Source organism: Fusarium subglutinans (assembly GCF_013396075.1).
Source record: "Fusarium subglutinans strain NRRL 66333 chromosome Unknown NRRL66333_c0000117, whole genome shotgun sequence".
Classification (NCBI taxonomy): domain Eukaryota; kingdom Fungi; phylum Ascomycota; class Sordariomycetes; order Hypocreales; family Nectriaceae; genus Fusarium; species Fusarium subglutinans.
This window is the reverse complement of record NW_023502180.1, coordinates 100,610-127,732: the sequence shown is the minus strand read 5'-3', so window position 1 is coordinate 127,732 and position 27,123 is coordinate 100,610. Positions and strand designations below refer to the sequence as shown.

The window sequence follows — 27,123 nt, the reverse complement described above, 5'->3', positions numbered from 1 at the left end:
CACACCATGGAAAAGGTGAAAAAGGAATTCGCTTACATGTCAAGAGATTCTGTACGCTGCGTGTCTTATCTTGCAAGGCTCCTTCTGACAGTTTTCACAGCGGTTTATTGTCGAAGTGCTAGGTATAGTCAGGGATGGCTTTGGGTCTCCCGTGATACTTATGCCGATATATCCTCTCGGGAGCTTAGCTGGCTGTACCCTCACGGAGAAAGAGTCTGTTACCGCTTTCAGACAAATCCTCGTGGGACTCATGCAGCTCAAGGATTCTGACATATTGCATCGGGATATAAAACCAGGTAACATCTTAATTAGGAAGCGAACGTCTAAAACCTTCCAGATTGTTCTGGCAGACTTCGGTATTGCGGGTAAATACACAGAACAGTCAGACTACTTCTATGGGACCGCATACTACAAGGCACCCGAAATCTTCAACGAGTCAGCGGAAGTAGTGGATGATAGGTCTGATGTGTGGTCCACGGGAATTATTATGCTTGAAAAGATGTATGGTCTCGATAAAGGAAAGTTCCCTAAGCCGAAAAGCGACTCTGAAAGGGCAGAGTGGTATGCCCGCTGGCAGAAGGAAGTGAGGCGTAAGGTTGAAGGTATCGAGTGTGAGTCTGAGCTAGGAGGTTTGATGAAGATAATTCTCCAGAGCATCTTTGTTGACTGTGGTGAGAGAGTTGATGCTTGCCAATGTCATAGGGTTGGTTCTCGAATCAAGCTGTGGAGTAGGCATTCTATAAGACTTCGTGCGCGCTGGTGGAGGTCTTGGGTGAAGTGGGTGGATGGAGTACCAGAGATGCGGAAGCAAGAGAACCAGGGCGAAAGGGAAAGGAAAAGAAATTTATTGAACACGGGTGGAGGTGACCTACATACCTCACATTTAAAATAGTAGTATAGTAAGGCATATTTAGTTCTCCTCAATACTTGGGAATAATCTTACAGGTACATGGCTTTCCAAACTCACACGTTGGGACCTCCAGCCAAATTATTGTCGGTTCCGCTGTTGCAGTCGGTAGATCGATCGATATATAATTTTCCTGTCGTCTTCTAGGCATCGGGTTCGACATAGTTCTTAACACTCGTCCTCGGCCAGATGGTTCAGGCAGTCCGGGTGACAGTACGGCTGGTGGAGCATTCAATGGCGAAGCCTCCGTCCCAGTGCCTTGAGTAATTACCGTTCTTTATCTCGTCTCTGAGTTTTGTTCTTTACCGCTTGGGACTACTACCCCAGCGCCGGAGATGTTTTGAGACGTATCCGGCGAAGGCGGCCGGTCCTTGTTGTCTTTGATGGTCGCCTCCAAATGCTTCTGAGCAATTAAACAGGTTTCCTCTGCTGCTTTCGCGCTTCTCTTACTCGCATTTGCCGCCACCTCGCCCGCAATAGCGCTTCTATTGCTTGCTTTGGCCGTTTGTCGCGTCGCCAACGCCGTCACTCCATTCGTAACAGCCGCCACTGCTCCAAATATCCAAGCTGCTGTTGTATTTGAAACCTCAACGCCTGAATTGATTTTGGCCTGACCAGTCGCAGCTCCCGCGATGGCAGGTAAAGCGGGGGTCGAGGCGAAACCTGTGTCTGGCGAAGTGGTGGCGGACGGGTTTCGGGGTATAGACTCCTGTGACAAATCTGGATGATGTGGCCGTAGCTCAGCTCTTGATACCTTATGCCCGCTTCTTTTTTGGTTCTGTCTCGCGTCCCCGGGAGAAACTCCCATTTGATTTTGGTTGCTTCCTTCACCACGACCGTGATGCCTTGGCTGATATGTTTCCGGCATTGATTGAATCACATCAGCGCTGGTAGTTGCGCCACTTCCGTTCCAGTTATTCCCTCTCCAGATTTCTTGGCTTCAATCTTCACCGTTTCCCATCTCTTTGAGTCCTCCTGTAGTTTTTGTATCATACCCGAAGAAATACGTTAGAGGTTGGGAGAAAAACAAATGTGAATCAACAAAGAATGGTGGACTTTACCGAAGTTAACTTGCCCTGGGACTTGATGAAGTATCCTCGCCTAGAGCTTCCTGTTTGTATGGCCTACATAATTAGAGAGGCTACAGTCAATGACAAGTTTACGGAATAGTCGTCATAGATTCAGGGATATTCATACATCAACATACCTCGCAATAGCCAAGTCTCACAGAAGCACTGTCTCCCAAGTAATGGCATATATCTTTAGTAATGACCTCTCGGTCGATACCGCAGTCGGGCAGAAAATACCCACTTCCATCGTCCCTGTAGGAGCCTTTGCCATAGTCGTCAACACAGCTGTCCGGCGATGGTGACCTTTCCCCCCGAACGTCTTGAGTACCATTATAGCATGGTTCGTCATCATGAACTGATGTGTACTTCAACAGGGAGCTGATAGAGTGACTTATATCTGTAAAAATCAGAACCAGATCTTTTATCAGACGACCATCGTCGCCGCAGCCCCCGATATCGATGGAATTATCGGTACTAGAGAGCTGCTTCCAAGAATTTCTTTCTTTTTTTACAGTGTAGAGTGCGTATCTCAGGAACCCGATCAAGTCTCGAAGGTTATTTTCCCGACTGTGTGATATGTAACACAGAAGTGTTGTTGAGCTGCTTGCCGAAGAGCATTGATCAGGCTTGCCATGCCAGCCTCTGAAACGTGCTTCCTCGTTCCGCATTTGGTGCTCGAACAACAAGTTCAGCCCAACACGGCCTGATAGGGCGTCTATAACATCATCAAAAGCAACAAAGCATCTTTCGATATTGTCAACGACGCTGTCTGTCATTCTTACGGCCCACGTGGAAAGAGTCAATGGCAGATAAAGTCCTACTGGATAATGAATGAGGGCGGGGTCAGACGTATGCTGACGCGCAGATTTCAGCTGGCATTGCCTCGTTGGTGCCTGAAACGTACATATGCAAATATGCATGTAGGAGATAAATCTGATGACTAAAGCACAGAGTAAGTATGCCATACATAATGACCAAGGTCTGAGTTGCTATATCTCACACAGTCTCTATCTTGTTTCTCACGTTCTTACAGTGTTGCCGGCCAAGCTTATGCAAATAATAATATCTCTTAGTATTCTGTACTTCTGTATATCACCTCAGCATTCTCGTATCTTTCCGGTGCAAGAAAAATATTCTTTGGTATCAATCCATTGGCTAAAGCATCATCGATATTGCGTGCCTGTGAAAAGATCCCGCTGCGGGATATGGAGGCTTCCAGCAGTCTACTTTGCTATACGTGGATGTCTTTCCAACAAGAATAAAGAGGTTATCAAACCAGCAGCAGACATGGCTGTCATGAAGATATTCTGCAGATTATAACCCTCGGCAAATGCTTTTCTGACAGCTAGCTGTTGGGACCCGCCTAGATCATTTATCGCAGAGACGGAGTCAAGGATAGCCGCTACCTGCTCCGAAGAGACAAGACCGTTCAGCTTCGGTTTCAAGTGATTGTTCAGAAGCGTAGCGCTACGAACCTGTCAGCAATACTTTTGTAGCGACATGACGGGCCGAAATTACCAGATTGCAAGGGAGACTGTGCCACCGAGAACACGGATCTGCGTCAATGCACCCATCATCACAGCTTATTCCTGTTAGTAATCTTGACCATCATCGACAATAATTCACCTACGAAGATTTGCTTCGGAGACTACCACCCTAGCAAAGGTCAAGACGGTAGCCAGGCCCATACCGAACCCAACCCCCATCAACACCTCATAGCCGTACTCAGCATCTGGCATGTCAGTTGTATCTGTGGACAGTGAGCATGTCAAGCCAACGCCTAAAACTTGTAGCACCGCTGCGATAATTATTAGATAGGCGGGCGGTACCTTGGCGTTCCCGGTCAAGTAGCCCGAAAGGACAGTTGCCGCAGGAGAAGTCAGCATCATGGGTAGTAGTATGATGCCAGCGCGAGATGGTGACATTCCATACACAGCTTGCGCTCTTTGCGGAATGTTGACTACCATTGAGACGAAAGGGAAGCCAATGAAACAGGTAGTTCTGTGCTATCAGTCAATGCTTGCGTAGAGGTGAAAGGTGGATGGCTTACAGTAGCATGGCGCTTGAGATCCTATCCTTGCAGATACTCGGTGGGAAAACGGGCTCTTGCTTGCTTGGCGACTTTTCAACATAGACTTCCCAAAACCCAAAGGCGATGAAGAGTGCAACTGCCAGCACCAGTGTGGCTATGAAAATCGCATTGCTCCATGAGTATCGAGTACCTCCCTCCTCAAGTGCGAAAACAAGGAGAACAGAGGCTGCAAGGAGAAGAATTATTCCAAGCACGTCGATACAGACCCAGTTCGATCGTCGGAACTTTGCCCGCAACACTTTTAGTAGTGAGAGGTTGGATGACTCTTCGGAAGCTGGCAGGAAGAAGCAAACCATGACAAAGGCGATGGCTCCTCCAGGAAGACTATGATCTTGTGTCAGCATGTCACGACGGAGCATAAAGGCAGGGTCGTACTTGAGAAGAAAGACCCAGCGCCAGGTTGAGTGCTGACTGATAACACCACCAAGAATAGGGCCCAGAACGCTTGCGGTGATGAAAACTGTCGACATGACGCCCATGTACTTTGCGTATTTGCTGATCGGAACCAAGCTCGGAGCGATTGCGAGAATCATGGCGTAGATGCCTGACGCGCCGATGCCTTGGAAGGCTCGAAGGATGATACTGAGAGGATCTTAGTAAGGCATCATCAGACTAGATGTGAATATTGCCTACAGGGCAACGACATTGTTTGCAGCACCACAAAGACCAGAAAACAAGGTGAAAATGAATAGAGCAAGCAAAAGCATCGTCTTCTTCCCGAAAACATCGCTAAGCTTGGCATAAATAGCCAAAAAGCCTGCAGCCCTTGGTAAAATGTTTGCCATGAGAAAGACGTAACGTGCGCACCGGTGTATGTCAGCAAATAGGATGTGACGATCCAATCGCGAAGGATGAAGCCGTTGAGGGCGTTGGTGATGGAGACCAACGATGTACTGACGATGGTTGTCTCGAGCGTTGATAAGAAGAGGCTGATCCAGAGCCTAGTACGATAAGCTTCAAGTCACTGGAGTATCAGTTCTCCTAATTGACTCACGCTGCGCTCAAAGAATGAAGTTTCCATCCTGTAAGATATTTCTTATCATCGTTGTTTTCCGTCGAATCTGCTTCCGGGGAGGAGGCTGCCGCATTGTGGAGAATTGGCGTCGATCCTTTGTTCTGCAGCGATGTTTCAGTGGGCTTAGAGGATGCAGGGGGCTCTGTATCCATTTCGTGGCCCGGATCTTGACTGCGACTTGTACGACGCTGCATTGTCAAAAAGACACGGTCTGGCAGTGCTGAGGCCAGAGTGTCCAACAGAATATCATCGTCTAACCCCTGCAGTTTACGATCCTGAAACAATCTGCATCCTCCCGCCATTAAAATTAGAATCAAAGATCCATTCTCACTATAAATCACTTGGAATCTATCCCCATGTAAGCTTGTCCAAGGCAGAACGATCGGGACGCCGCGTTCGGATAAATCTTACCCGACTCATTTCCGTGGCTCAACTCAACTGAGGTCCTAGCAACGATCATGATCTGGCAGAACAATCTTCTGTAGATACTCTGCTGTTAAGCTCTGCAAACATGTCACAAGCACCTGAACCCCTACAGGACCTTTTCTTCAAGTCGTATAATGACACCTTTGCGACAACAATCGTCCTGCTCCATGGCCTCTTCAGCTGCAACCTCGAATGGGAGCACGTTATTCCCCACCTCAGCGATTACCACCTTATCGTCCCAGATCTCCCAAGACACTCCCGGTCAAGAGACATAGGGCCATGGTCAATTGAGCTCGCTGCAGACTCTGTCGCGCATCTCATCCGTAAGCATGCTCACGGTGGACAAGCGCACGTTGTTGGCCTCTCACTAGGCGGCTTCACCACGATGGAATTAATCCGCCGGCACCCAGACCTCGTTAAATCGGCATTTGTCACTGGCTCAACCCCATTCCGACCATGGCAAGTCTGGGCAGCAGAAAGACCCAGCCTCCTACACTATGGTCTAAAACTCGTTCTTAACAGTGGTTTCTACGCTCTCAGCGTCTGGATGAAGGGCCTCAAGGATCATACACAGCTAAAGAAGGAAATCGCTGTCAACAATGATTGGAACTTGGTCAATGACGCTTACGCCGGGCTTGCCAAGTGGCAGCATCAAGACGTCAAGGGAGTTGCTGAGAAGGACAAGCGCATATTGGCAGCTGCTGGAGATCAAGGTGATGATTTCGATGGTGCCAAGGAAATGGCTCTGGCGTTTTGCAAGGAAGGGTGCGAGGATGGAAAGAAGAGTACCGCGGTTCTGATCAAGGGGGCTATTCATGCCTGGAATCTGCAGTTTCCAGAATTGTTTGCCCAAGGTATCAAAGCTTGGGTTGAGGAGAAACCTCTCCCTGAAGATTTTGTGAACTTGATTTAGAAGTCATAACTCCAAAATACCCATACTCTTGTCGTGCATTACCCGAGAAACGCAAACACTACCATGTTGTACTATTGAAGAAGCCAAAGAACGGAAGAACTGGCGTCTGCGTATCCATACTGTCCATGGCTGGGATATTTCCAGCCATGGACAAGTCCCCAGTCATAGTAGGGCTTTGAAAGATATCCGTTGAGGCACTCCCGTTTGTGCCCATCTGCATCTGATCCATACCTTCTAGGCCACAACCATTCGTGGCCTGGAAGGGCATCTCTCTAGGGCTCATCCATGACAATCCAGCCTGTGAAACAGCAATCCGAAGCTTCTGCACGCACTCAGGTACCTCAAAGGGAGTTCCAAGCTGCTCCAGCGCCCTTTGTCGAGGTTCCCAAGCTTTGAGCAACAATCTCGCGAGTTGAAAATTCTTATGCTGAGATAGATTCCAAAGCTCTTCATAATGACGGTAAAACCTATCGAAAAGGCTCCATGTCCGTTCTGTAAAAGATCCAACTGGTGAACGATGGACCAGTTGACCCGCGAGGAAAATGAGCGAATCGAAGTGAAAGTGCGACTTGGATGAGTACGCAAAAGGGCCGTTTGCTATAAGATCATGAAGCGCCTGTTCATTCTCATTGTGCGCAAGCCAGATGCGAAAAAAGTTGTCATGCGAATTTTTCACTTCAGTTCCCCATTCTGGTGTTTCTTCCATCGGTGTCGCCATCGTTCTGACTTCCCTCAGAATATGAGGTCTAAACGCCAGTGCGAAGACATGAAGTGGACCTCCTGATGGATCACAGTACTTTTCCTCAGCCTCACTCATCGTTTTGTCGAATTCATCAGCAAGGTGTGTCAGCTTATCCAAAGACTCGTGATACGTATCATATTCGGGCGTTCCGGGCTCCACGTCTTGTCCTCCTAGTAGAAGGTGTTCGAAATCGGACATCTGATGATCTTTGACGAAGCGAACAATCTCATAGAGAAGGAGAGCAAAGGCCATTTCTGTGGCACCCTGTTTGTTCTGGATCACTTTAGATTCTGGTGAGAATTCCGCGTCGTTGATGTTGTGAGGAAGCTTGGTGTCGCAACCCAGAGGTAGAAGCGTTGGGTTCATTCCAGATGTTGCGGCGTACATGCAGTCCAGTATGATGATTCGCCACCATACCCGACGACGCATCTCTGTGTCGAATGGAGTCAGGCCGAATGCTTCTCCATCGCGGTGGACGCCCATCTTGTGAGCTATGCGAATAACGACACCGCTGAGAACCCATACCGCGTCATGGTTGCTGCGGCCTTGCAAGGCGATCTGCGAAAGGATTAGCTCCGTAGTACATCTTTGTCGGGTATGTGATCTTACCAGGTATAAAACCAGAGCTTGGAGAACGACCATATCATAATTCCTCAGAAAATTGACCTTGTTCAGGGCCATCTTCAAGCCTTGGGTGAAGATTTGCAATGCTTCGTCCTTGTGCAAGCCCAACATCGTCATTGCTTCCTCTCCCGTCAAAGTGACGGCAGAAACAAGATAGATAGCATATAGGAGTGCCCGGTTCTTGTGCGATATATCGGAGTGGTTTGTCATTGCACCGATTACCAGATGTTCTGTAGTCGGAGTATGAATCATTTTGGTTACAGGATTGACTCTCTCCAGAAACACCTGCCATAAGCGAAGAATCTGGAAAGGCAGCGGGGCTTGATCATTGATACTCAGAGCGGAAGTCCTGGCTAGAAGAAGGTCATCGTCTTCGTGGGGAGCGGGTGAATCGGTGGGATGGCAGTTCTCCTCGTCTGACGTGTCCTCATCAAGAATATGACGCATTTCTGAGATCTGTGAGCTGAATGTCAGCAGAGGCCTGGAGATTCAAATATTAGAAGGGGTTCCAGACATTCTCGTGTATTCTGCCCCAGATGTAGCTGTCCAGGAATTTGTACCCGCCATTCCGAACTACCAACTTGCCAGGACCAGTTGGTGTCTGAGCGCCGTGTCCATTAGATTGAGCCGGTGAAGACCTGGCAGAGATTTCCATCGGATCATGAGGCGTCAATCCATTTGCGTCTGAACTCTGCTTGGGTGAGTCTTGGGAGGTGTACTGCTCCAGCAGAGCCTCGAGGTTCTTAATTCTCTCTTGTAGTAGCGCATTTGGCGCTCTTCTCTTGCGGGCTGGAGCAGGCGTTGATGGTACGCATGGTACATTGGCCTGGGCGTGTTAGTTTCAACATCGTCTCCCGAAGCTCTAGAACTTACCTTGATGCAGTTATTACAGGGAAACACGCGATTGCATTTCACCTTGCGATGCTGACAGTGGTTGCACGCTAAGACCCGAGGCGTTTTGGGCGCTGGCGCGGAGGCATCGGAATGATAGGGCGAGTCTTGAAGCTGCTGGAAATCCGATCCACCATTCATGATTATCGACTATTATTCTTCAGTCCCTAGGTAGTCTTGCGAGTGGGTTATATCAGAGTTGTGTGTTGAAGCATTGCAAGAGTTGGAAATCTCCAGGTGTCGGTATTTCCGTGACGTGATAAACTCGGTATCTCGGGCTCTTATACGACCCCGGTCACGGCGTTATGAGGGTTCAATACACCAGCCAATCAGCTTCACCTCGGCAATTTCCACATGGTTTTGACAGGTACCGAATAATTATGCGAACGGCTTATTCGGAATCATATTCATTACGTCGATGCGATAGTTTCGCGTCTTTGATGTTCTGCAGGGAAGCAAAGAGTTGATGGGCGACAGATTCACCTCACGTAATGCACTAATGCACCCTTCCGCCCTTATTCCCTTAGACTCGCCGACGATTGCCAGATTAAGGCAACACTCCAAATGCTGTGCCGCCAAATGCTCTCACAAATGTCAATTTTCAGGTTACGGACTTCTCACCGTCATCGCCATGATGTCACGTATGTGCAGCTATAAGAGAGTCGTAGCTTCGCTCTCGTCTCAGACCTTTAGCTTTTCTGCGAACACTATTTCCATTTTAAGATAAATTCAGCATCAACTCGTTCACCATGTCTGCTCCATTCGGCCTCGCTGTCGTGGGGACGAACTGGATCACCAACTCTTTCGTGCAATCATGCCATGAGAGCAAACTATTTACCCTCACGGCTGTGTACTCGAGGAAGCTCGATACAGCGAATAGTTTCATCTCCGAAACGCCCTCAATCAAAGATGCTTCTAAAGTGGAGGCTTATGATGACTTGGACACCATGCTGTCCAAGGGATCCAATATTGATGTTGTGTACATCGCATCACCCAACTCGTTGCACTATGAACAGGGCATCAAGGCTCTCAATGCTGGCAAACATGTCATCATGGAAAAGCCCTTCGCCTCCAACATGAAAGAACTCGAGGCTCTTTATGAGCTCGCCGACTCCAAGGGTCTCTTCATTCTCGAAGCCTATCGTCATATTCAAGAGCCCAACTTCAAGACACTTCAACGGCTACTTGATGATGAGAAGACTAGATCAGAGAAGTTTGGGAAGATTTATGGCGCAAATCTCTCGATGGCAGTGTATTCCCCGTTATTTGGAGACATCACAGAAGGCAATGTTCCAAATGTTGCATCTCCCAAGTTCAGTGGAGGCTGTCTATGGGATATGGGTTGTTATCCTGTCACATTCGCTGTGCGGCTCTTTGGCAAACCCTCATCTCAGACATACTTTCCAGTCGTTCTTGAGACACGTGTTGATGGTGGTGGTCTTATCGTGTTCCACTACACGCCAGAGTCTTCAAAGCACCAGCAGAGCTTTACACTATCGGCCCGCACGAGCAAGCTTTATGACTCCCATGCTCCAACCGAGATCTACTGTGAGAAGGGAACCATCAAGATATTTGGCAGTCAGGCTTCGAACGTCACAGATATCTGCACTATGAAGTTCTTTCCAAGAGGATCACAGGAGTCTAAGGAGCTGGGAGATATCAGTCCTGAGTATACAGATATGTTGAACCTGACGTGGGAGGCAAAGGAGCTTGGACGTATCATTAAGGAGAGTGACCGGGAAGCTGAAGCTGACTTGAGAGAACTTAGTCGAAGCGTTCTCACAGTGATGGAGGATATGAGGAAGAAGAACGGTATTGTGTTTGGTAGTGATTCATGATGGTATGTCATCCTTGAGACCTAGCTAGAGGGCTGGAAGATAGATATGTGGCTACTTATAAGAAAATCACGAGTTGCTCTTTTCGCTCCGATCTCCCAGGTTACTATCAATCTGCCTTTTCCGGAGCTGCCCAATTTTGCACCATATTCGGAATTTCGTCGCCGAGCGTCATATCGCCATCAACAAATGAGATACTAAAGACATCAACCCCTTCCGCAAACCCACCGAAACCGCTAAAGTCAAACATATCCGTCGATAGACCCCAGTCGGCTTCCACTGAGGTTTGGCCTGCCAGCGTCGGACTACCAGGTCTCGTTGGAGTTGACAAGGATGTGTAGTCGACACTTTGCCATAGAGCTTTGACGTCTCCAGGAGTTCGCTCGACGTTTGAGGGTGAGAGCTCTTGTCCGCGACTCTCGCACTGACTATGAAATCTCTCTAGTCGTTTTACCTATGAGAGTTAGGGTCAGATATCTTTATCGAAGAACTGATATCATGGGCTCACCATTAGAGCAGCATGGTTCCAGTAGCAAGACAAGTCCTGTAACAATTGCATGGCAGCAAGGTAATGTTTCTGGCTCTCCTTTCGGATATGATCTCTGTCATCGTTCAAAGATAAAGCATGAATCGTACCAGCAACCATGATACAGTATCCGTAGATAGAGGTTAGTATAGGCACATTCTGGTTCTTCATATCCAGTAGATCCGTGATGCTCTTCGCATGAGTCCTGCATTTTTCCCAGGCTGTCTTCATGAACACGGATGGGGCCTTTTGTTTACCGGACTGTAGGCGTTGTTGAATAAGAAATGGGTGATGAAGTAGACAGTGAGATAGGTGGAACATAGCCTTGGCGAAGATGAAGGAGCCAGCGAGTAGTTGATCAACGACACCATCGACGGTGCATCTTTGTTTCAAGCTTTCCAAGGGGTCCTCGTTCATCCCAAAATAGTGTTCTGCTTGGAGTAATGCCGAAGATAACGTAGCGTAAGGGGCTGTTGAAGACCAAGGAAGTCCCAGCTGAGATGTTTGGGTATCATGCAAAACGTAATGCGAGACACGGCCAAGTATGGATGCCATCACATTGATCAGACCAAGTGGGCAGCAACCGTCGATAGCTTCTTGTTCCACACAGTCACCCGTCAGTTCGTCGAGAAATGGCGTCTTCTCCTCACGGCCCTCCTTGAATGCATCCTCAGAGCACGGCAAAGACACCTTGCATTCTTCGTCCCGGATGGCGGAGAAACGTCCACGAGAAAGGCTGATGAGTTTATCTTGGAGATACAGCGACCAGAATGTTCTTTTTCTTTCCTCACGCTCAGCTGCCGGTAGTGATGGATCGGGTTCTAGGTGAAACTTGTTATTCTGTGCAAGACGGATAGCAAAGCCCTGCTTCATATGGGCTTGGCTACAGAGACCGGCTGGGCAATTCGACCTGTTAATAACTATTCCAAAGTCCAAAATATATGGTTGCAAGATGAATTGACTCACCCGGAACCTCAGTGCTTACTATCAATATGATGGTTTGGATGACTGTCAAAATCTTTTCTGCGGGTGCATTACCAGTCCAAGGAAGTTCTATGGTTTCCCAAGCCTTGGCAGCGTAGCTAGATGCATCGTCGGAACAGTTGACTTGAGTGACTGGTAGAGATGAGTATCGTCTTGCAGCCGACAAGAATCCCCAGAGTAGATAGGTTGGCAGCGTGTCATCTGCTAATCGTTGCCGAAAGGTTGGTTCGTGAAAGAGGGAGTAAGGTTGGCTGTGACAGTAGCGGAAGTAGACATCAGCAGCAAATAGAAGGGAGCTTGGTTGAGGGCGTTCACTGGCGTGAGATTGTATGGTTGAGGGGGTCTGAAGGAGTACGGGGGCCGGGGTAGTGGCTTGGTAGTGAGTACGTTTGTTTGGTGGTTGTGGACTTGTGACCAGCGGCAGCAGTCTATGTCTCGATCAGAATGGGATCACCAATGAGTATAAGAGGTTGATGGCGCTGACCTTTCAACTGTAGCTTGCAGCGTTGATATCTGATCTTCTAAAGAAGCAAACCTCGACGTGATGTTATCCTACCCAAGGTCAGCATCACCAACCCAACAACAGTGGACCACATACCATGATAGCCTCAGGCACATCCCCCAAAGCAGGCTGAACAGCCAAATTCGTCCTTCTAAGACTCCTCCCATCCTCCGCATAAACGCAAGGTTGACCAAGCCGATTACAAAACTGACATATCGGTTTCTCACCCGTGCAGCGAACCTTCTTCTTCCTGCAGTTGAGGCAGGCTTGGCGGATTCTCTTGCGACGGCTCTCAGGCCCGTCTGAATCGTCGTGGGAGTCTGACATTATGGGCTGGAGGGTTTTCTGATTCGATAAGGGAGATGCAGGATGGGTTAAGGGACGGCCTTGAGGGCGGTTTGCGGGGATGCGGGCGGCGCGGCTATACACGGTTGTGTAATGCCGTGTTGCGGTCCGATACCCGCCACTTCTTGCAGATCAGCCAAACTTTGAGTTTCTTTATAGATGAGAGAACGCAGTAAGTGTCATATATGTGAGATAATAGTGTTTTGGCCTTTTCAAGTCTTCAGAAACTGTTCATCGTCACCATGTCAGCTATCCCAGCATCAACAGAAGTGCAACAGTATTCCCAACACACAAATGGACGCCGGAAACGCAGAGCTCGCAGAGCTTGCCTGACATGCAGATCTCGAAAGGTCCGATGCGATGTTATGCAAAAGTCACCTTGCAGTAATTGCCAATGGAACTCGTGCGAGTGTGTAGTAATAAGACCTCGTCGATCACCGTGAGTCAACTTCCAGAGTCTACCGACCGTTTGACTGACAAACATAGTTGCAAGAAGAACAAAGCAGATAATAAATCTTCCAAACAAACCAAAACGAAACAAGTCCCCGTTGAGGCCACGCGCGATAGTTTAAGCTATCCATACTCTCCAACGTCGTCAGATATCGAGGTCAAGGATGAGGAGTCCAGAGGTGAGTCAATATATCATGAGCCGCTGTTCCTTAGCATGATTATTGGTCTAACAGCTTAAACAAGTCCTTGAACCATCATATCCTGCTATAGATGTTATTTATTCACCTTTAACTCCTGTGTCACAACTTGAAGATGAATATTGTTTCGGTCCGCGATACGCTAGCAACCATACGGATCAGACTTCCAGCATTGCCAGGGATTACTCAAGCGCAGCTTCTTTGCCATCTCCCGCTTCTTCTGAGATATCGAAGAAACAAGATTCAGATCCTATTATCTGGTATGCTGGCGATGGAATGGGCGATGATCTAATAAGCAGTCTGTTGGCACTTCCATTTGACAATTTGAGACACATTTGATGGCCTTCTCATCGAGAACCTCAAAAAGCACGGACCGAAGCCCGAGACGGGACCGACACTAATCATCACGTCCGACCAAAGAATCCTTTATTACATGAGGTCGCCACGATGAATGAATAATATTGCTCGGACTCTGATCTCGTCCTGAAACATTCTGTCGATTGCCATAGTTACAGGTCAGACAGCGTCAGCCATGCTGAGGTCTAATCGCGGCTAATGACCCCCGGGCCCACCAAGATTTTTACCCCAAATTTTGGCAAACATTCAGTGCCAATTGCCAAGCTAATCAGTAACGACGGGGATCTACAAGCAATGCGACTGGGGAATGCAAACAAACAATCGAGGCTTCTACAGAGACTGTCTTCGCTCGGCTACACATTGATGCAATAAGGCGCGACGAAAGGCACACCAATAAAACAGCGCGTCAATGACAGTTGCGCGCCCGTGGAGTCAAGGGAGTCGGGCAGTTACAGAAAGGCTACAGTAGCCACAACGCTTGTATTGAGTGTTTTTATAGTAAAACTAGAGACCAGTACACCAGGCCGAATGAATAGAAAAGCCAAGACGCCGTCACCCACGGGTATTGTCCGTTATTATCCCCCCATCACGCATGAAGCTTTTACAGCATCATGACACCAGCAAGACCAGCGACAGCGAGGACGGCAACAGCCTTGATGGAGTTGACGCCAGCAGCGTTACCCTTGTCGGCGGTGGAGCTAGAAGCAGCAGCGTCGCTGGACTGAGAAGCATCGCCGCTGGAAGAAGAAGAGCCGGTCTCCTTGGCCCAAGTGACCTTGTCGCAAATGGTCGCAGACTCCTTGAGGGAAGCAATGCGAGAGCTGACCTCAGGGACGTCGCTGCAGGCATCGAGGAGAGAGGAGATGCCATCCTTCTGGTCGATGTACCAAGAGCTGAGCTTGGAAGCGTAGGAAGTGTACTCCTTGGCCATGGAGCCAGTGACGGCGGGGATGACACAAGCATCGGTCATGGTCATGGCGTCGGTCTGCTTGGCAAGGAAGCTCGCGAGCGAAGAGTCAGGAGTGGGGATGGCGGTGAGGTCGGGGAGGATGCTGGAGGCGACGGAGGCGCACTCCTTAGCATCGCGCTTCTCGAGGCGCTCGAGAGCAGGGTGCGAGGCAGCGACGACGGTCGCGCCGACAGTGAGGATGATGGCAGAGCGCATTGTGATTGGAGGGTATGGGTATTATTAAAGAATAAAGTGTTGGTGTTGGTTGTCGAAGCGGAGAAAGAAGAATGAGTGAATGGCTATTAACGAGAGTTGACTCAGAACAGATGGGATGGATGCGAGAACCAACAGAAGGATTCCAAGAGCTTTGTATTTAAGATTGTCTCAAGGCGAGGAGTCACGATTGTGGCGGTATTCATTAGGCAGGGTTAAGGGGCTTCCTACTGTAGTTAATGTTCGGGCTATGTCTTATTTCCCGGCCCCCCCACCTCGTAAAAAGGCTGAATGCCCTCACGAAACACCAAACATTTAGTGCCACGATGGGTCTGACCTCCATCTCGGTACCTCGTGTTCAGCCGCACGACTAGGTGCATCAGTGACCCATTGTGTTCCGCACGAAAACGGGAGGCGTTATGCCCGACTGTACTCCGTACCGTCTCTGCATCTCCCATCGGCATCAGATCGAGGACATCCAGGCTTACCATAACGCATAACAAAGCATCAGGGTGCCACAAACCCCCCTGCATGTTAAGTCTTCAGCTCATCAAACAACTGTACCTTGCGTGCGTTAGGCAGTTTCACCCATGGCCCTTAAGGCTTACAGCCCCTTTAGCGCGCGCCAGATCATCCGGCCATCTCCTAACTGAGAATGCTTCGCGAGTTATCACCGGCAGCGACTTGCCGTTGCGCCTCTCACATGTGGAGCAACTCATTTAATCCGCCTTATGCTTATGCTACTGCAGCTTTTGGACATTCGTGTCACATGCCGAATTCAATTGGTCGTGAGTGATTGGAGGAACAAGTTTCGATGATTATCTGTGCGGACCTGGTCGTTTTCCTATATTAGATAAGCTTAGTTCTTAGTGACTGGGTCTGCCCCAGAATCCAGCGTTAGAATCACAACAAACTCAGCCTTGGCAGTCTAACTTTCAACTTGTCTTCACGGCGACTTCCGAAAATCGGTTTCTCTTTCGTAACCCGACAAACCTAAAATGAAGAAATGCCGTGATTTTGAGCGACCCTTCGGCGAACAAGATGGTTAGTCATACTAACAACTACTGGCGAGCTGTGGAGCTTCAGGGTAGGTAAGACAATTGACCTGACACACAGCAGAATATCTCGACTACTCGTATTCTGGCCTAATTGACAGACGACTTGTAGAAATTACGAGTCCATTAATTGCTACCGAGTCGGGTTGTGTTTCTTTTGTTGACTGCATCGAAAGTCCATGGGAAATGATGCCCCCTCAACTCTATTCTAATCAATAAGGTGAATCTTAGACCAGCTCTCAATACCAAACTCCACCCTAATGCTTGTGAAATGAGCAATTCGTGTTCCACCAATGCGTAAAGACCAATGCAAATACATACTACAATCATTTTTGTACGAGATATCGAGGCTTCCTGTGTAACCCTCCAGTTTTTTCTGTATTTTGGCTGAATAAGCATGTCAGCCCTATGCGGGGTTTTTTGTGCTTCAACAGCTCATCCTTGCATCAGATCTCAAGCATAAACGATCATGATACCTAGATACTGAGTGACGAAAAACCCGGATCCGCGTTTGAATGCCGAGAAGATGGCGCCAATCCACCCGGAGTCGGGGGCGGGTAAGTCCGAGGCAGAGTTGGCTGCAGGCTTGTTGCTGACGATTACCAGGGCAGTTCTATGATATGTCGCCCCCGAAAAGATTAGGTAATTCCAAACCTTGGTCTAGTCTTCCCTTGATGTAGACTAACACGATCGATATAGGACGAGGGAGGCATGCCATTGTCTTCGAATGTCGTGATCCAAGCGGTCGCATCTATGCTATGAAGCTATTCAAGCAAGACAGCAGAGACAGGATCCGTCGCGAACTCGAGATATTCCAATATCTCCAAAATGGCCCGAATATCATCAAGTTCATAGACGCCGTCCAAGGTGAGGAGGTTCGCATTCCCCGAAACCCGAGTCCTGGGCCAGGATTGACATTGTGAGGCACAGGGGTCCAACATCGGCATCATCCTCGAATACGTCGATAACACAGATTATCGAACGCTGTATCCTCGGTTTAATGACCTGGACATCCGATATTACACCCGTGAGCTTCTGAGAGCTTTGGACTTTGCTCATAGCCAAGGTGTTATGCATCGTGATATTAGACCCCAAAATGTGGTGATCGACCATGAGAACAGAAAGGTGCGACGCATAATGACCAAATCTGGCTCGCATTGACGTATCATAGCTCCGCCTAATAGGCTGGAGCTCAGCAGACTTCTACCGACCCGACGAAGATTTGGACACCTGTGTAGGCCTCTGGAAGCCACCAGAGCTGCTTCTCTACCATGAACGATACGACTTTAGCATAGACATGTGGTGCTTCGGGGCTATGCTCGCAGCCATGATCTTCAGAAAGGAACCGTTCTTCCACGGGGCTTCGCGAATTGACCAACTGAGGCAGATTGCTGAAGTCCTTGGCACTGACAAACTTTACCGGTTTGTAAATGAATATGACCTTGAGTTGGACGACGAGGAAATTGAAGCTCTGGGCCAACATCATGAGCAAGCCTGGACCGATTTTATCAACTCGAATAATGAGAGGCTTGTATCTGACGAGGCTCTGAGCCTTATTGACCAAGTTCTACGATTTGACCCGAAGGCGAGTGTTATCCTGCGAGTGATAGATGGTAGTGTATACTAATATGTGTATCTAGGAACGACTCACGGCTGCTGAGGCTCTTAGGCACCCATATTATGAGATGTTGCTTTCAGAATCACGAGCAGGTCAAATGAGTAGGTGGACTTGAAGCAGGCCAGAAGAATTGGAACCATCTCTTGCATAAGATATCCTCGTTATTGAGCATGCCGCATGGGCTGGCCGAAGTTGCTGGATCTGTTTAACATTGCAGGCCCAAGTTATGAATTATCCACCGAGCATGAACTCATGTAGAGAAATTGTACTTATTCCCGAGCTCTTGGGGGGATCAGGGCCCCATCTCGCTTAATGCCCCCGTTTTACAAAAATCCACTCACGAACAAAAACTGCCAAAAAAGCGTGCGTCATCCGGAATTCGAATCCGAGCCTCAACTTTTCTCAATGGAAGAGTTGAATCCTAACCCCTAGACCAATGACGCTTGGAGTTGTGCTTTGATGAATACAGCGGGTTGCTAACGTGCACCATCATGAGAACCTCAGTGGACTAACACAGGAGCTTGGTAGTAATCTGGTAATGGTGCAATATGGCCCGTAATGCATAGATTAAGAGTCTTATACCATCTGTCAGGACTCATTTCCGAGTCTTTTGGGTAGCAACCCCCAGGCTTACTGGGAGACACTTATTTGCCAATGAAACTGTATCAAGAGTTCTGATCTAACTGATCCTCGGCCCGAACTTAGCGACATCTCGGAAATTGCATAAGTTGCGGATTTTACAAAACACGACGCCTTTTGTTTAATTATCGTGTCTTAAAGATATGATCACTATTGTTGAGGGAAAGGCACGTCAAGAAGGATCAGCGGCTTGAGTCTCGATGGCATGGCTATTAGCCGTCAGGCCGGCTGTTTGAAGATCTGTTGCATCTTCAAAACAAGGTCCAAGTGGAAAAGTCATTTCGTTCACCTAAATATTCGAAGAAACATCAGGCTAGTCTACGGTACCAGATGTTAGACCTGCCATACGACACAGAGCCTCAAAATCGTCCAGTCACCACGTGCTCCAATGATAAAGGGATTGTGCCAATACAGGTACCCCAGGTCGGTCTCGGCGCCAAGGGAAGGGCCAGAACGATATAGTCTACTATTGGGAAAGATACGGATTATCCGCTGGCAAGGCTCTGATACATGAATGTTGATGCAATAAGTTTGGAAGATTAACGAGCGTATTGTTTTCATAGCCGGCGTGTTAATATACTACCCGGTTCTACAAGCGGCGATAACGTACACGAAGTAAAAGATGTTTGAAGCCTTGGCTTTGCGCAATATTAATTGGTAAGGCATTATGTTATAATGTCCAAGTTACGAGCTGGATGTGTTATTTGTAGTTGGTACTTGTGGCTAAGAGCATAAATCGGCACAGAGAACTTAAATATTTAAATGCCGTAACTTTCATGAATAATTGATTGATGCCTAAAGCTTATGACGCCTCAACGAGACATATCAAGCCAACACACTGAAAAATCTCATTTAACCTTAGCTTTTGGAAGGTAATATGCGCATAGCCTCGCCGTTTTTTTTTAAACGCACTTGAACTGTGTTCATGAAATTTGCTGTTTAGGCTATGAGGCTTGAAAGCAGATTCTTACATCGTGCGCCTTGCTCGATTTGTAAAACGTGTTTTATGAATGCTCACTCGTTCTCCCCATCAACCCAATCGGGGTCGATATCGATATCGTCACCATCCAGGCTTTTCTTTCCACTCTTGACCAGTTCAGCCCACATAGTCGCCTGTAGCTTTTTGACAAACACGTCTTCTCCTTGGACACTATAATCGACATCTTGGCCGCAGTGGATCATAGCCATGAATCCCTTCTTAGCAAGTTGCGCAAGTGAAGTATCAGGATGATGGCTAAGCTTCTGGAAGCGACGCCTCCAAAACAACCACCGTGCCATGCCAGATCCAGCCTCATCAGCAGGCCCAAGATTCAGTGACAAGTGTTCCAACTGCTGTTCGTCTACTTTGAGAGCGCAATGTCTGAGGAGCGCGTGAGAACAAAGCTCCATCAATATAACTGCCCCAGGCAGAAACTTGGCAATGTTGTCATCGCTGGTCTCAAGGGCCTCGCGCATATACCATAGTCAAGTCGAAGAAATCTGTTCTTCGCATATGCCAGCAGCTAAGGCCTTGGCAGAAAAGGTTGCAAGACTTCGCAGCTCAGCCTCTGAACCTTCTTTTACCAGCTCTTCCCAGAATGTCTGTAAACTCTTCGCAAAACCATAAGATTCCCAGTCTCTTGCGATATTCTGCCCAGCGTAGAGTTCTTTGTGTACAAGATCAAACTGTCTTGTCCACAACAAAAGAAGGACAAGGTGATCTTGGAACAAGCTGTCACTGTCTATAGCGGTGCTGGCTTTGATGAACATATACCACAAGACGTCTAGATTCTTCTGTACCGTGGAGAAGTCCGCAACAGGTCTTTTGAGTGGCTCTTTGATGGGGCGGAAAGCAAAACTCTTGATAGATATGAGAAGGTCTTGCTTATCCTTGTCACTTGCTATGTCTTGGAGATCTTCTGGAAAGCCTTTCAAAATTCTCTGTCTAAAGCGTTCGTCGTGGTCGACCTTAGAGTCGGTCTGAGATGAAGACATAATGAGTTATGGGATTGAAACTAAAACTTGTAAATTTTGATACGCGATAATGGGAGATGAATGTCGTGTGAACAGACTCAAGATGGGATGAATGACAATTGAGATGCCTTTTATGAGAACAAGTACTCCGTGCTGCCTGAGGCGACAACTCTAGGCGGCAGTCGAAAAAAATCTTTTTGCAATTACATCTATTAAGACCATTTGTCCGTTCTTTTTGCAACTTCCTTATTGTTAACATTGCATGGTTAACGTGGGGTTAGACATCGTGGGTAAATGCGGTGATTGGTCACTCTATACGCGCTTTGGAGGCCACGTAGGATCAGAGATAAGATAAAGATGAGAGACATGGATAGAAGTTTAAGCATTTCGTGGGTTAGATAAACTATGTCGTTTGGGGATTTGAGGATGCAGTTTCTTGTCCTTTGACATGAGCTCAGCCTTAGTGGGTGGGTGGTGTCCATTATGGCTGGTTATATCGCCTCGGGAGAAACGGTTTCCGCAGCGCTATAGGTTCTTAGCCAATCACGACCATAATGGCATTGTATCTCTCTGAGTGGCCTTGGTCTCCAATTCCAATGCTTATTGCAATGGGAGTCGTCAATCTCAGAGGAACGCTGGACATGGTCGTAAGAATCAAGGAAATACTGAATTGGCGCCGGTGTGTAGCCCTGGGCAGGCAGACCCCGGAAGAAGTCGGTGTCATCCGTGGCTAGATTTTCCGACTTAACGAGAAAGTAAAGGTGTTTGATCGACTCGAAAAAGGAAAAGAGGAACAAGTTTGCGTATGGAGCCGGCATGTGTGGGTATGAGAGAGCCTGATTCCATGGCCAGTCTGTAAAGAGACGAACAGCAACGTGCTGAAATGAGTTAAGGACCTTTCTGGTACGACTGAGTTCTCGCCGAGTCACCTCCGATAAGTCTACAGTAGTAAGACGTTCCATATCGTCGTGGGTATGAGGGGTTCCTCTAATACCCTCGATGCACAAAGTGTCGTATGCTGGATTGCATCTTATTCTTGTAAAGCCCTCTCTTGGGTTCTCTGAATTCATAAGGATGATAACCTTTGGGTATCTCACGAGATAGACTTGGCGAGCATCGCGACAAGCCAAGCTTAGTCTGTGCGACTCTCTAAATTTATCAGTTTCGAGGCCCCGGGTGATGAAGTTCCCGCCAGTTATGCACATGCTGGGCCAGGCGTAAACGGAACGAACAGTGCAGCCGAGTGTCATGTCAAGACTAATATTGATAAACCTTGAAGTTGCATCAAAGGCTGCTTCCCATATCCTAAATTGGATTTCCGCTGGCAACTGAGAAAATAGAATGAATGAAGATGAGTCCAATAAAGACTCGGCTTTTCGCTTGGGATCGCTAGTTGGATATTCATGCATAGCAGAAATAAAAATGATTAGATGAAAAATCAAAGCAAAGATCTTAACCATAGTTGGGTTTTTATAATCGTGAAGTTTAGATAGAATCATAGAGTTCACCCACAAATTTAGGCTATGGAGATTGAAGCGGTTTACTGGAGCATAAATATGATCTCACCTTAGTTCTGTGGATTGGTCATAAATAAGGTTTTCTGTTGCGATATAAGCTCTCAGTCACGAGTCTCAACTGAGAATAAACCGTTTGGCTCGCACTTTAACCATTATGCTATAATGCATCGCCAACTACTGGAGCAAATTTGCAAAGATTTTAAGTCGAAATATCTTTCTAAATGGACAGTATTAGTAAGAGAGGAAATCGCGTACTTTTTTGATTACAAGAGCTTCTCACATGAGCGCAATTACCCAGTTCTTAGCTTTTGTGCTAGCAGTTATCCGGCGGAAGATGGTTCCTGGCAAAAACCTCACCTGAGAGTCAGTATTGACGCCAACAAGGTCGTGCATGTTGAAAAGCAAGGGTACTAAGGGTCAACAGGCTGACAGAATACCCGGAGATAGCACTAGGTCTCCCATCCAGGAAATAGTTCTCTCTTTTCATGCAGTATGCATTGCACTCAGGATAATAGCTGGGGAGCCAAGTTCATTACGTACCACAAGTGGTCTAGACTGCTAGTCAATACATCATCGCTACAAGTTTCAGAATCTCAGAGGATTTCCCCCCCTCTCGATGTTGCTCTAGACAAGTGACTCCACAAGTTATGGAAATAGAAGAAAATATAGGCAGATAGCCGACAGGCCTGACCTGCTTAGCAGTATGTCTCTCATGAAGTGAACGCCTGGATTGCCTCTTCCAGAATCTCGACAATCTCATCAGGTTTACTCAACATCGGTAAATGAGCACTATCAATAATCCTTTTCGTGATATCCGCACCAAGCTTTTCCGCGCCTCGAACAAGCATCTTCTGCGCTTCATAAGGGTAAGCCCTGTCATCTTTGGTCATGACCTGCCAGACAGGCACATCCCTCCATCCCTCGTACGTCACCTCGTATCCATCCGTCGAACCAGTCAAAGCATGCTTGCTGAGCTTTCCAACCCAGTACTCGGCCTCTTCTGTGGGAAGATCGTGGTACATCATGTCGATTGGGTCGACTTTGATGACCATTAAATTGTTCTCATAATCAGCTTCGCAAGTTGGTAGGGGCTTGCCACCTAGGGCGTCCATAAATGACGCGCCTTCGCGGACAAAACCGGTCGCAACATTGAAAAGCCCTATCACACGACCAGTATTTCCGTCTGTGTCGGCTGATTTGCTGGTGAAGCCTCTCATGGCACTTTGTCCCACGGGTCCAGTGTAGGAGTGCACTAAGATAACGACATCAAGTCCTTGCGACGCCTCGCCAGCGATAGCATCGGCGACAGCTTTAACATCATGCGAGTAATTAACGTTGGTGCTTGTTGATTGGTTTGTCGGAAGTGTGACGGGAACACACTTGAACCCCTTAGCCTCCATGGCGGACATGATCTTGCCCCAACATTCAGGGCTATGCCATGCGCCAGGCACAAATATGAGGCTAGGCTTCTGAGCCATGTTGTAGACTGATTGGAGGATATTGGCTTGGGATTCGGTGAGGGAGGTAAATAAGGGAGGATGTGTAGTCGGCTTACGATCTCTGTTCAAATCGTGGCTGGATAAAGGCAGCGGGGTTTGTTGTTCAGCTCGTTTATTCTCCTCTAAAAGGGTTAGTTGCTGACAGGCTAGACACCATTCACGTCCACTCAAAAGTGACTCTGTCGTTGGTAGTGGAGACTCGAGTTAGTTGCCAAGACGTTAGTGATCTATCTTGCTTTTGCGCATGTCCTGGTACAAAATGTTAGTGCTGTAGCTCTGTCTAGTCTAGACTATCCCAACCAAATCGCTCATCCTGTAGCCACAATCTTCAAATCCCGTGAGTGGCTTCCCGACACCTCGTCAACGCCTGTCTTTGAAGCAAAACTCCTCCTTCAATTCACTGAAAGTCACAACTCATCAGCCCATCGCCGATCATATTCCCTGAAGCTTTTCTCAGAACGAGCTCAAGCCGGTCAGCATGAGTACAACGACAAGGACTCGGAGGCCCCACACTAGGAGTAAAACAGGGTGTTTGACTTGTCGAAAGCGTCGCGTGCGTTGTGATGGCGGAAAGCCAACCTGGTAAGTCGGAGTTCGCTACCCAATTGCGACAAATAGTCGAAAGTACTACACCAGGTATTTGTCGGTTTTTTGGTATTGTGAAACTTACAATTGTAGTACCCGATGTGTCAGTGCGGAACGGACATGCGAGTTTGCTGATCCTATTATCCCACTTCGAGACCGTAAGGCTATCTGTCTTCCAGGCGAACAGCAACCTTGGATTATAAGCCAGGACGCACCTCCAGTAACTCTATTTGTCAACTCCCCATTTGGAAAGTCAGTGGAGCCTTTCGACTGTTTGGGCTTGGACATGACCCTTCGCTCCAGAGAGCTACTTCACTACTGTAAGTGCAAGCCATGCAGCATAGACCAGCGGGATCGTTGACACGCTTAGTCCATAACAGCCATGACAGTGCCGATTTGGTACTTAGTAAAGCCTCTAGAAACATGTACGTACCTTGTCACTCCTCACTCAGCCTAGGCTTACCTTGAGCATCCATAGCTTTTCTTCTGTTGCCCAGCATCCCGACGCACTAAGGGACACTCTTCTGGTGGCAGGGCTGCACTATGCATGGACTGTCGGCGATCTCGAGACGTATAAGCCAACTTTCCTGTTTCACAAGTCTCAACAATACAAGTCTTGAATCGTTGGTTGCAAAACATACATCAACCGGGGCTGATGACCTTCATTCGACATGTTTCAATTCTCTGCTTTATTGAGGTTTGCTTTCCATACTAATGATATCTTACGAACGACTGATCATAAAAGGCATCATATGGTAACGTACACGATACAGAGGCTCATATCAACGGTCTCATAAACGCCGTGCACCTTCTCAGTCCTCTGGACGATGATTTCGGCAATCGATCGGAACTAGAAGAAGAACTTGCCAATCGCTATCTCTTGCTGTAAGTAGTAATTGGTTGACGGATATTCTCATTAATGCTTACCTTTCCAGCACATATTATGCCTATCAAGGCTTCAAGGCCAGGATATTGGGAAGCGACTCTTTGCAGAACTTGTTCCGACAGAACAACACCGCAGAGTTTTCCACGTTCGTATCACAGATCCATCTCTGGAAGACTCAGAATATTGGCCATCTTGAAATGCGTCTCAACGCAATGAAACTCTTGCCATTCTTCTTCGCTGCCCTCCCCTCATCGACGCGCTTTCATAACATCGACGCGTCACCTCTAATAGACTGCCTGAAGCACGTTACTATGTCAACACAGACAGTCAGGGAGGACCGTTACAAGTGTGACCCAAGCTGGGAATGGATCGAGGGCTCCGATTCTCGGCTACTTTGCGCCACTATCGGCTCCCATTTCTCTTCTCTCTTTCATGACGATATGTTCTCATCAGCGCACTCCTCGAAGTACAGCACTTCCTGGTCTGGTATGTGCGCTGCATCGAGCTTGTATATGCACAGCGTCCTGGAACTTTGGAATGGTGTCGAGCCCATGGATGCTCGTCTCCTTCGGAGGTTTCTATGTATTTTGAATCGAGATCTCAGCCATTCTGTTAGCACCCTGGGACTAAACGACTCTACGGACTTTTGGATTTGGCGAGCGTTCCTGGGAGCGTATAGCATTGCCAAACAGAAAGCAGATAACCATGATCCATCTCTGGATGACCTTGGAAGAGCTTTTACTGGCTACGTAGAGGCTTGGACAAGGGTTACTGGGTTGGCACATTGGGAGGAAGCACATGCCCGCTTAGTGTCAGTGGCTTGGCCTACTGATATGAATTATGAGATGGGCCGCAATGTCTGGGTAAATGCAAATGAGTATACAATCGATTAAGGATTTAAGATGTATCAACTTCAAGCTGTATAGCATTATAAAAACAAATCACAACTCAAGTTTCATTGAAGCGATCATGAAATGAGAACTCGCGTCTCATCTCTAATGATCTTTACTTATGGCCCAACTCCTCGACTGACTGCAGTCAGTACCCATCGATCCCCGACTGTGATGGATGAACCTCGACCTTGGGTTTGAGTAGATTTCTCAAAATGGCTCGACAGAATGCCTTCTCACCTCTTGATGGCCAAAGAAGAGACTTACAGCCCAAGAAGGGATGCTTGCAACTCTATCTCCAGCCTGGCTCAGATCAATGTCAGTAGAATATTAATTTCTCTGATATATAAAAATGACGTGGACGTAATGACTTGCTATTTACTACCGTACATACTCGCGAAGCAAGGTAGCGTACGTAGATCTAAGCTACCAAAGCCATTTAACCAATAGTAGAATGTCAGATCTTTATTTTTAATTTATTTAATAGGGAGTTTTAAAGATAAGGATTAAAGTGACTACAGGTGCTACTCAATTTCATGAGTCTACGGTAAGGTTATTTCTTACTGCACGAGGAGCTCACATCAATTCCTCCATCGCGGAGAGCTCATACAGGGTAGGGTTGAAATGTGGCCTCGGCTGATAAACCAATCAATTATTTGTTTGCGGAAAACACACGACAAAAAAACTGCTGGTTGGCCCGGAGCATTTGCTCCAGTGGGTGTGACACACAGACAGGCAACAGAGTTTGACTTCCAGGGCCCTGCTGTTCAAGTTTCAACAACACTCGTCGCTTTTCGACGGTCAAAAAGAAAGAAGGAAATATCGAAAAAATGAAAGAAACCAATAATCAGAATAATTAGAATCAGAAGGAATTCTGAGTCGTAAGGCTGCTTCTATTATTGCATCGTTTATTGTTGATCTGGTGCGTGGAGCATGCATGAAGGAGGCTGAATGGGTACAATTTTCAACCCCCTCGATCCACCGCAAAATGGCACTATTCTCGTCCCACGCGAATGCACATCACAACACATCAAACCCTCAAATACCTAGCGCAAAGGTTCTCCATGGGGAAATCCCAAGGGGTATTTATGAATTCCTTCAATATGCCACAGCATTGTGACAAGAATGATATATGAATCCCTATCATACGACGCCAAGAACAGACAAGAAATAGTTAATAGTTGTCACAAAACACGAAACCGTTACTTGGTTAGGGGCATAAGTAGGGGCCATTTCCATCAGCTTCAGTGGTCTGTGCGTTGTAACTGCACTGTAATTTAGTGCTAATTGCACTGAGGAGCCTACTGTACTGCTTTCTGATTGGCTCGTTTAATACTGTAAAACTACCACTTTAGGAAGTATGCTGTGGCGGTTGTGGCATATCTCTCTATTACTGTGGCGTTAAGTAGGGATATATATATCACGTGACTACTTTGAAAATAT

General features: G+C 47.5%; 11 protein-coding genes across 11 annotated transcripts; 4 read left to right on the top strand and 7 right to left on the bottom strand.

Moving 5' to 3' along the window:
• Nucleotides 1–6: 6 nt before the first annotated feature.
• On the top strand, nucleotides 7–1,170 carry FSUBG_8525 (ULK kinase; the record flags this gene model as incomplete). Its single annotated transcript, XM_036686941.1, has 3 exons — nucleotides 7–51; nucleotides 101–671; nucleotides 1,055–1,170. 3 exons carry the CDS (start codon nucleotides 7–9, stop codon nucleotides 1,168–1,170), a joined length of 732 nt encoding a protein of 243 aa, XP_036536015.1.
• A 2,030-nt stretch (nucleotides 1,171–3,200) lies between these two features.
• On the bottom strand, nucleotides 3,201–5,278 carry FSUBG_8524 (major facilitator superfamily transporter; the record flags this gene model as incomplete). The annotated part of the gene is made up of 7 exons (XM_036686940.1): nucleotides 3,201–3,444; nucleotides 3,496–3,559; nucleotides 3,608–3,978; nucleotides 4,028–4,651; nucleotides 4,703–4,826; nucleotides 4,877–5,010; nucleotides 5,064–5,278. 7 exons carry the CDS (start codon nucleotides 5,276–5,278, stop codon nucleotides 3,201–3,203), a joined length of 1,776 nt encoding a protein of 591 aa, XP_036536014.1.
• Nucleotides 5,279–5,595: 317 nt separating this feature from the next.
• FSUBG_8523 (uncharacterized protein) lies at nucleotides 5,596–6,423 on the top strand (the record flags this gene model as incomplete). The annotated part of the gene is made up of 1 exon (XM_036686939.1): nucleotides 5,596–6,423. The coding sequence occupies one exon, from the start codon at nucleotides 5,596–5,598 to the stop codon at nucleotides 6,421–6,423; it is 828 nt and encodes a 275-aa protein (XP_036536013.1).
• Nucleotides 6,424–6,481: 58 nt separating this feature from the next.
• Nucleotides 6,482–8,821, bottom strand: FSUBG_8522 (transcription factor; the record flags this gene model as incomplete). Its single annotated transcript, XM_036686938.1, has 4 exons — nucleotides 6,482–7,723; nucleotides 7,775–8,270; nucleotides 8,350–8,615; nucleotides 8,663–8,821. The coding sequence occupies 4 exons, from the start codon at nucleotides 8,819–8,821 to the stop codon at nucleotides 6,482–6,484; spliced, it is 2,163 nt and encodes a 720-aa protein (XP_036536012.1).
• A 608-nt stretch (nucleotides 8,822–9,429) lies between these two features.
• Nucleotides 9,430–10,518, top strand: FSUBG_8521 (oxidoreductase yulF; the record flags this gene model as incomplete). Its single annotated transcript, XM_036686937.1, has 1 exon — nucleotides 9,430–10,518. One exon carries the CDS (start codon nucleotides 9,430–9,432, stop codon nucleotides 10,516–10,518), a length of 1,089 nt encoding a protein of 362 aa, XP_036536011.1.
• A 106-nt stretch (nucleotides 10,519–10,624) lies between these two features.
• On the bottom strand, nucleotides 10,625–12,854 carry FSUBG_8520 (transcriptional regulatory; the record flags this gene model as incomplete). The annotated part of the gene is made up of 5 exons (XM_036686936.1): nucleotides 10,625–10,969; nucleotides 11,024–11,961; nucleotides 12,008–12,453; nucleotides 12,510–12,577; nucleotides 12,624–12,854. 5 exons carry the CDS (start codon nucleotides 12,852–12,854, stop codon nucleotides 10,625–10,627), a joined length of 2,028 nt encoding a protein of 675 aa, XP_036536010.1.
• Nucleotides 12,855–14,477: 1,623 nt separating this feature from the next.
• FSUBG_8519 (uncharacterized protein) lies at nucleotides 14,478–15,041 on the bottom strand (the record flags this gene model as incomplete). Its single annotated transcript, XM_036686934.1, has 1 exon — nucleotides 14,478–15,041. The coding sequence occupies one exon, from the start codon at nucleotides 15,039–15,041 to the stop codon at nucleotides 14,478–14,480; it is 564 nt and encodes a 187-aa protein (XP_036536009.1).
• Nucleotides 15,042–16,619: 1,578 nt separating this feature from the next.
• On the top strand, nucleotides 16,620–17,720 carry FSUBG_8518 (CMGC CK2 kinase; the record flags this gene model as incomplete). The annotated part of the gene is made up of 5 exons (XM_036686933.1): nucleotides 16,620–16,650; nucleotides 16,700–16,735; nucleotides 16,793–16,968; nucleotides 17,024–17,218; nucleotides 17,265–17,720. 5 exons carry the CDS (start codon nucleotides 16,620–16,622, stop codon nucleotides 17,718–17,720), a joined length of 894 nt encoding a protein of 297 aa, XP_036536008.1.
• Nucleotides 17,721–19,364: 1,644 nt separating this feature from the next.
• FSUBG_8517 (uncharacterized protein) lies at nucleotides 19,365–19,805 on the bottom strand (the record flags this gene model as incomplete). The annotated part of the gene is made up of 1 exon (XM_036686932.1): nucleotides 19,365–19,805. One exon carries the CDS (start codon nucleotides 19,803–19,805, stop codon nucleotides 19,365–19,367), a length of 441 nt encoding a protein of 146 aa, XP_036536007.1.
• A 9-nt stretch (nucleotides 19,806–19,814) lies between these two features.
• FSUBG_8516 (uncharacterized protein) lies at nucleotides 19,815–20,324 on the bottom strand (the record flags this gene model as incomplete). Its single annotated transcript, XM_036686931.1, has 1 exon — nucleotides 19,815–20,324. One exon carries the CDS (start codon nucleotides 20,322–20,324, stop codon nucleotides 19,815–19,817), a length of 510 nt encoding a protein of 169 aa, XP_036536006.1.
• Nucleotides 20,325–22,530: 2,206 nt separating this feature from the next.
• Nucleotides 22,531–23,298, bottom strand: FSUBG_8515 (uncharacterized protein; the record flags this gene model as incomplete). The annotated part of the gene is made up of 1 exon (XM_036686930.1): nucleotides 22,531–23,298. One exon carries the CDS (start codon nucleotides 23,296–23,298, stop codon nucleotides 22,531–22,533), a length of 768 nt encoding a protein of 255 aa, XP_036536005.1.
• Between the last annotated feature and the right edge of the window lie 3,825 nt (nucleotides 23,299–27,123).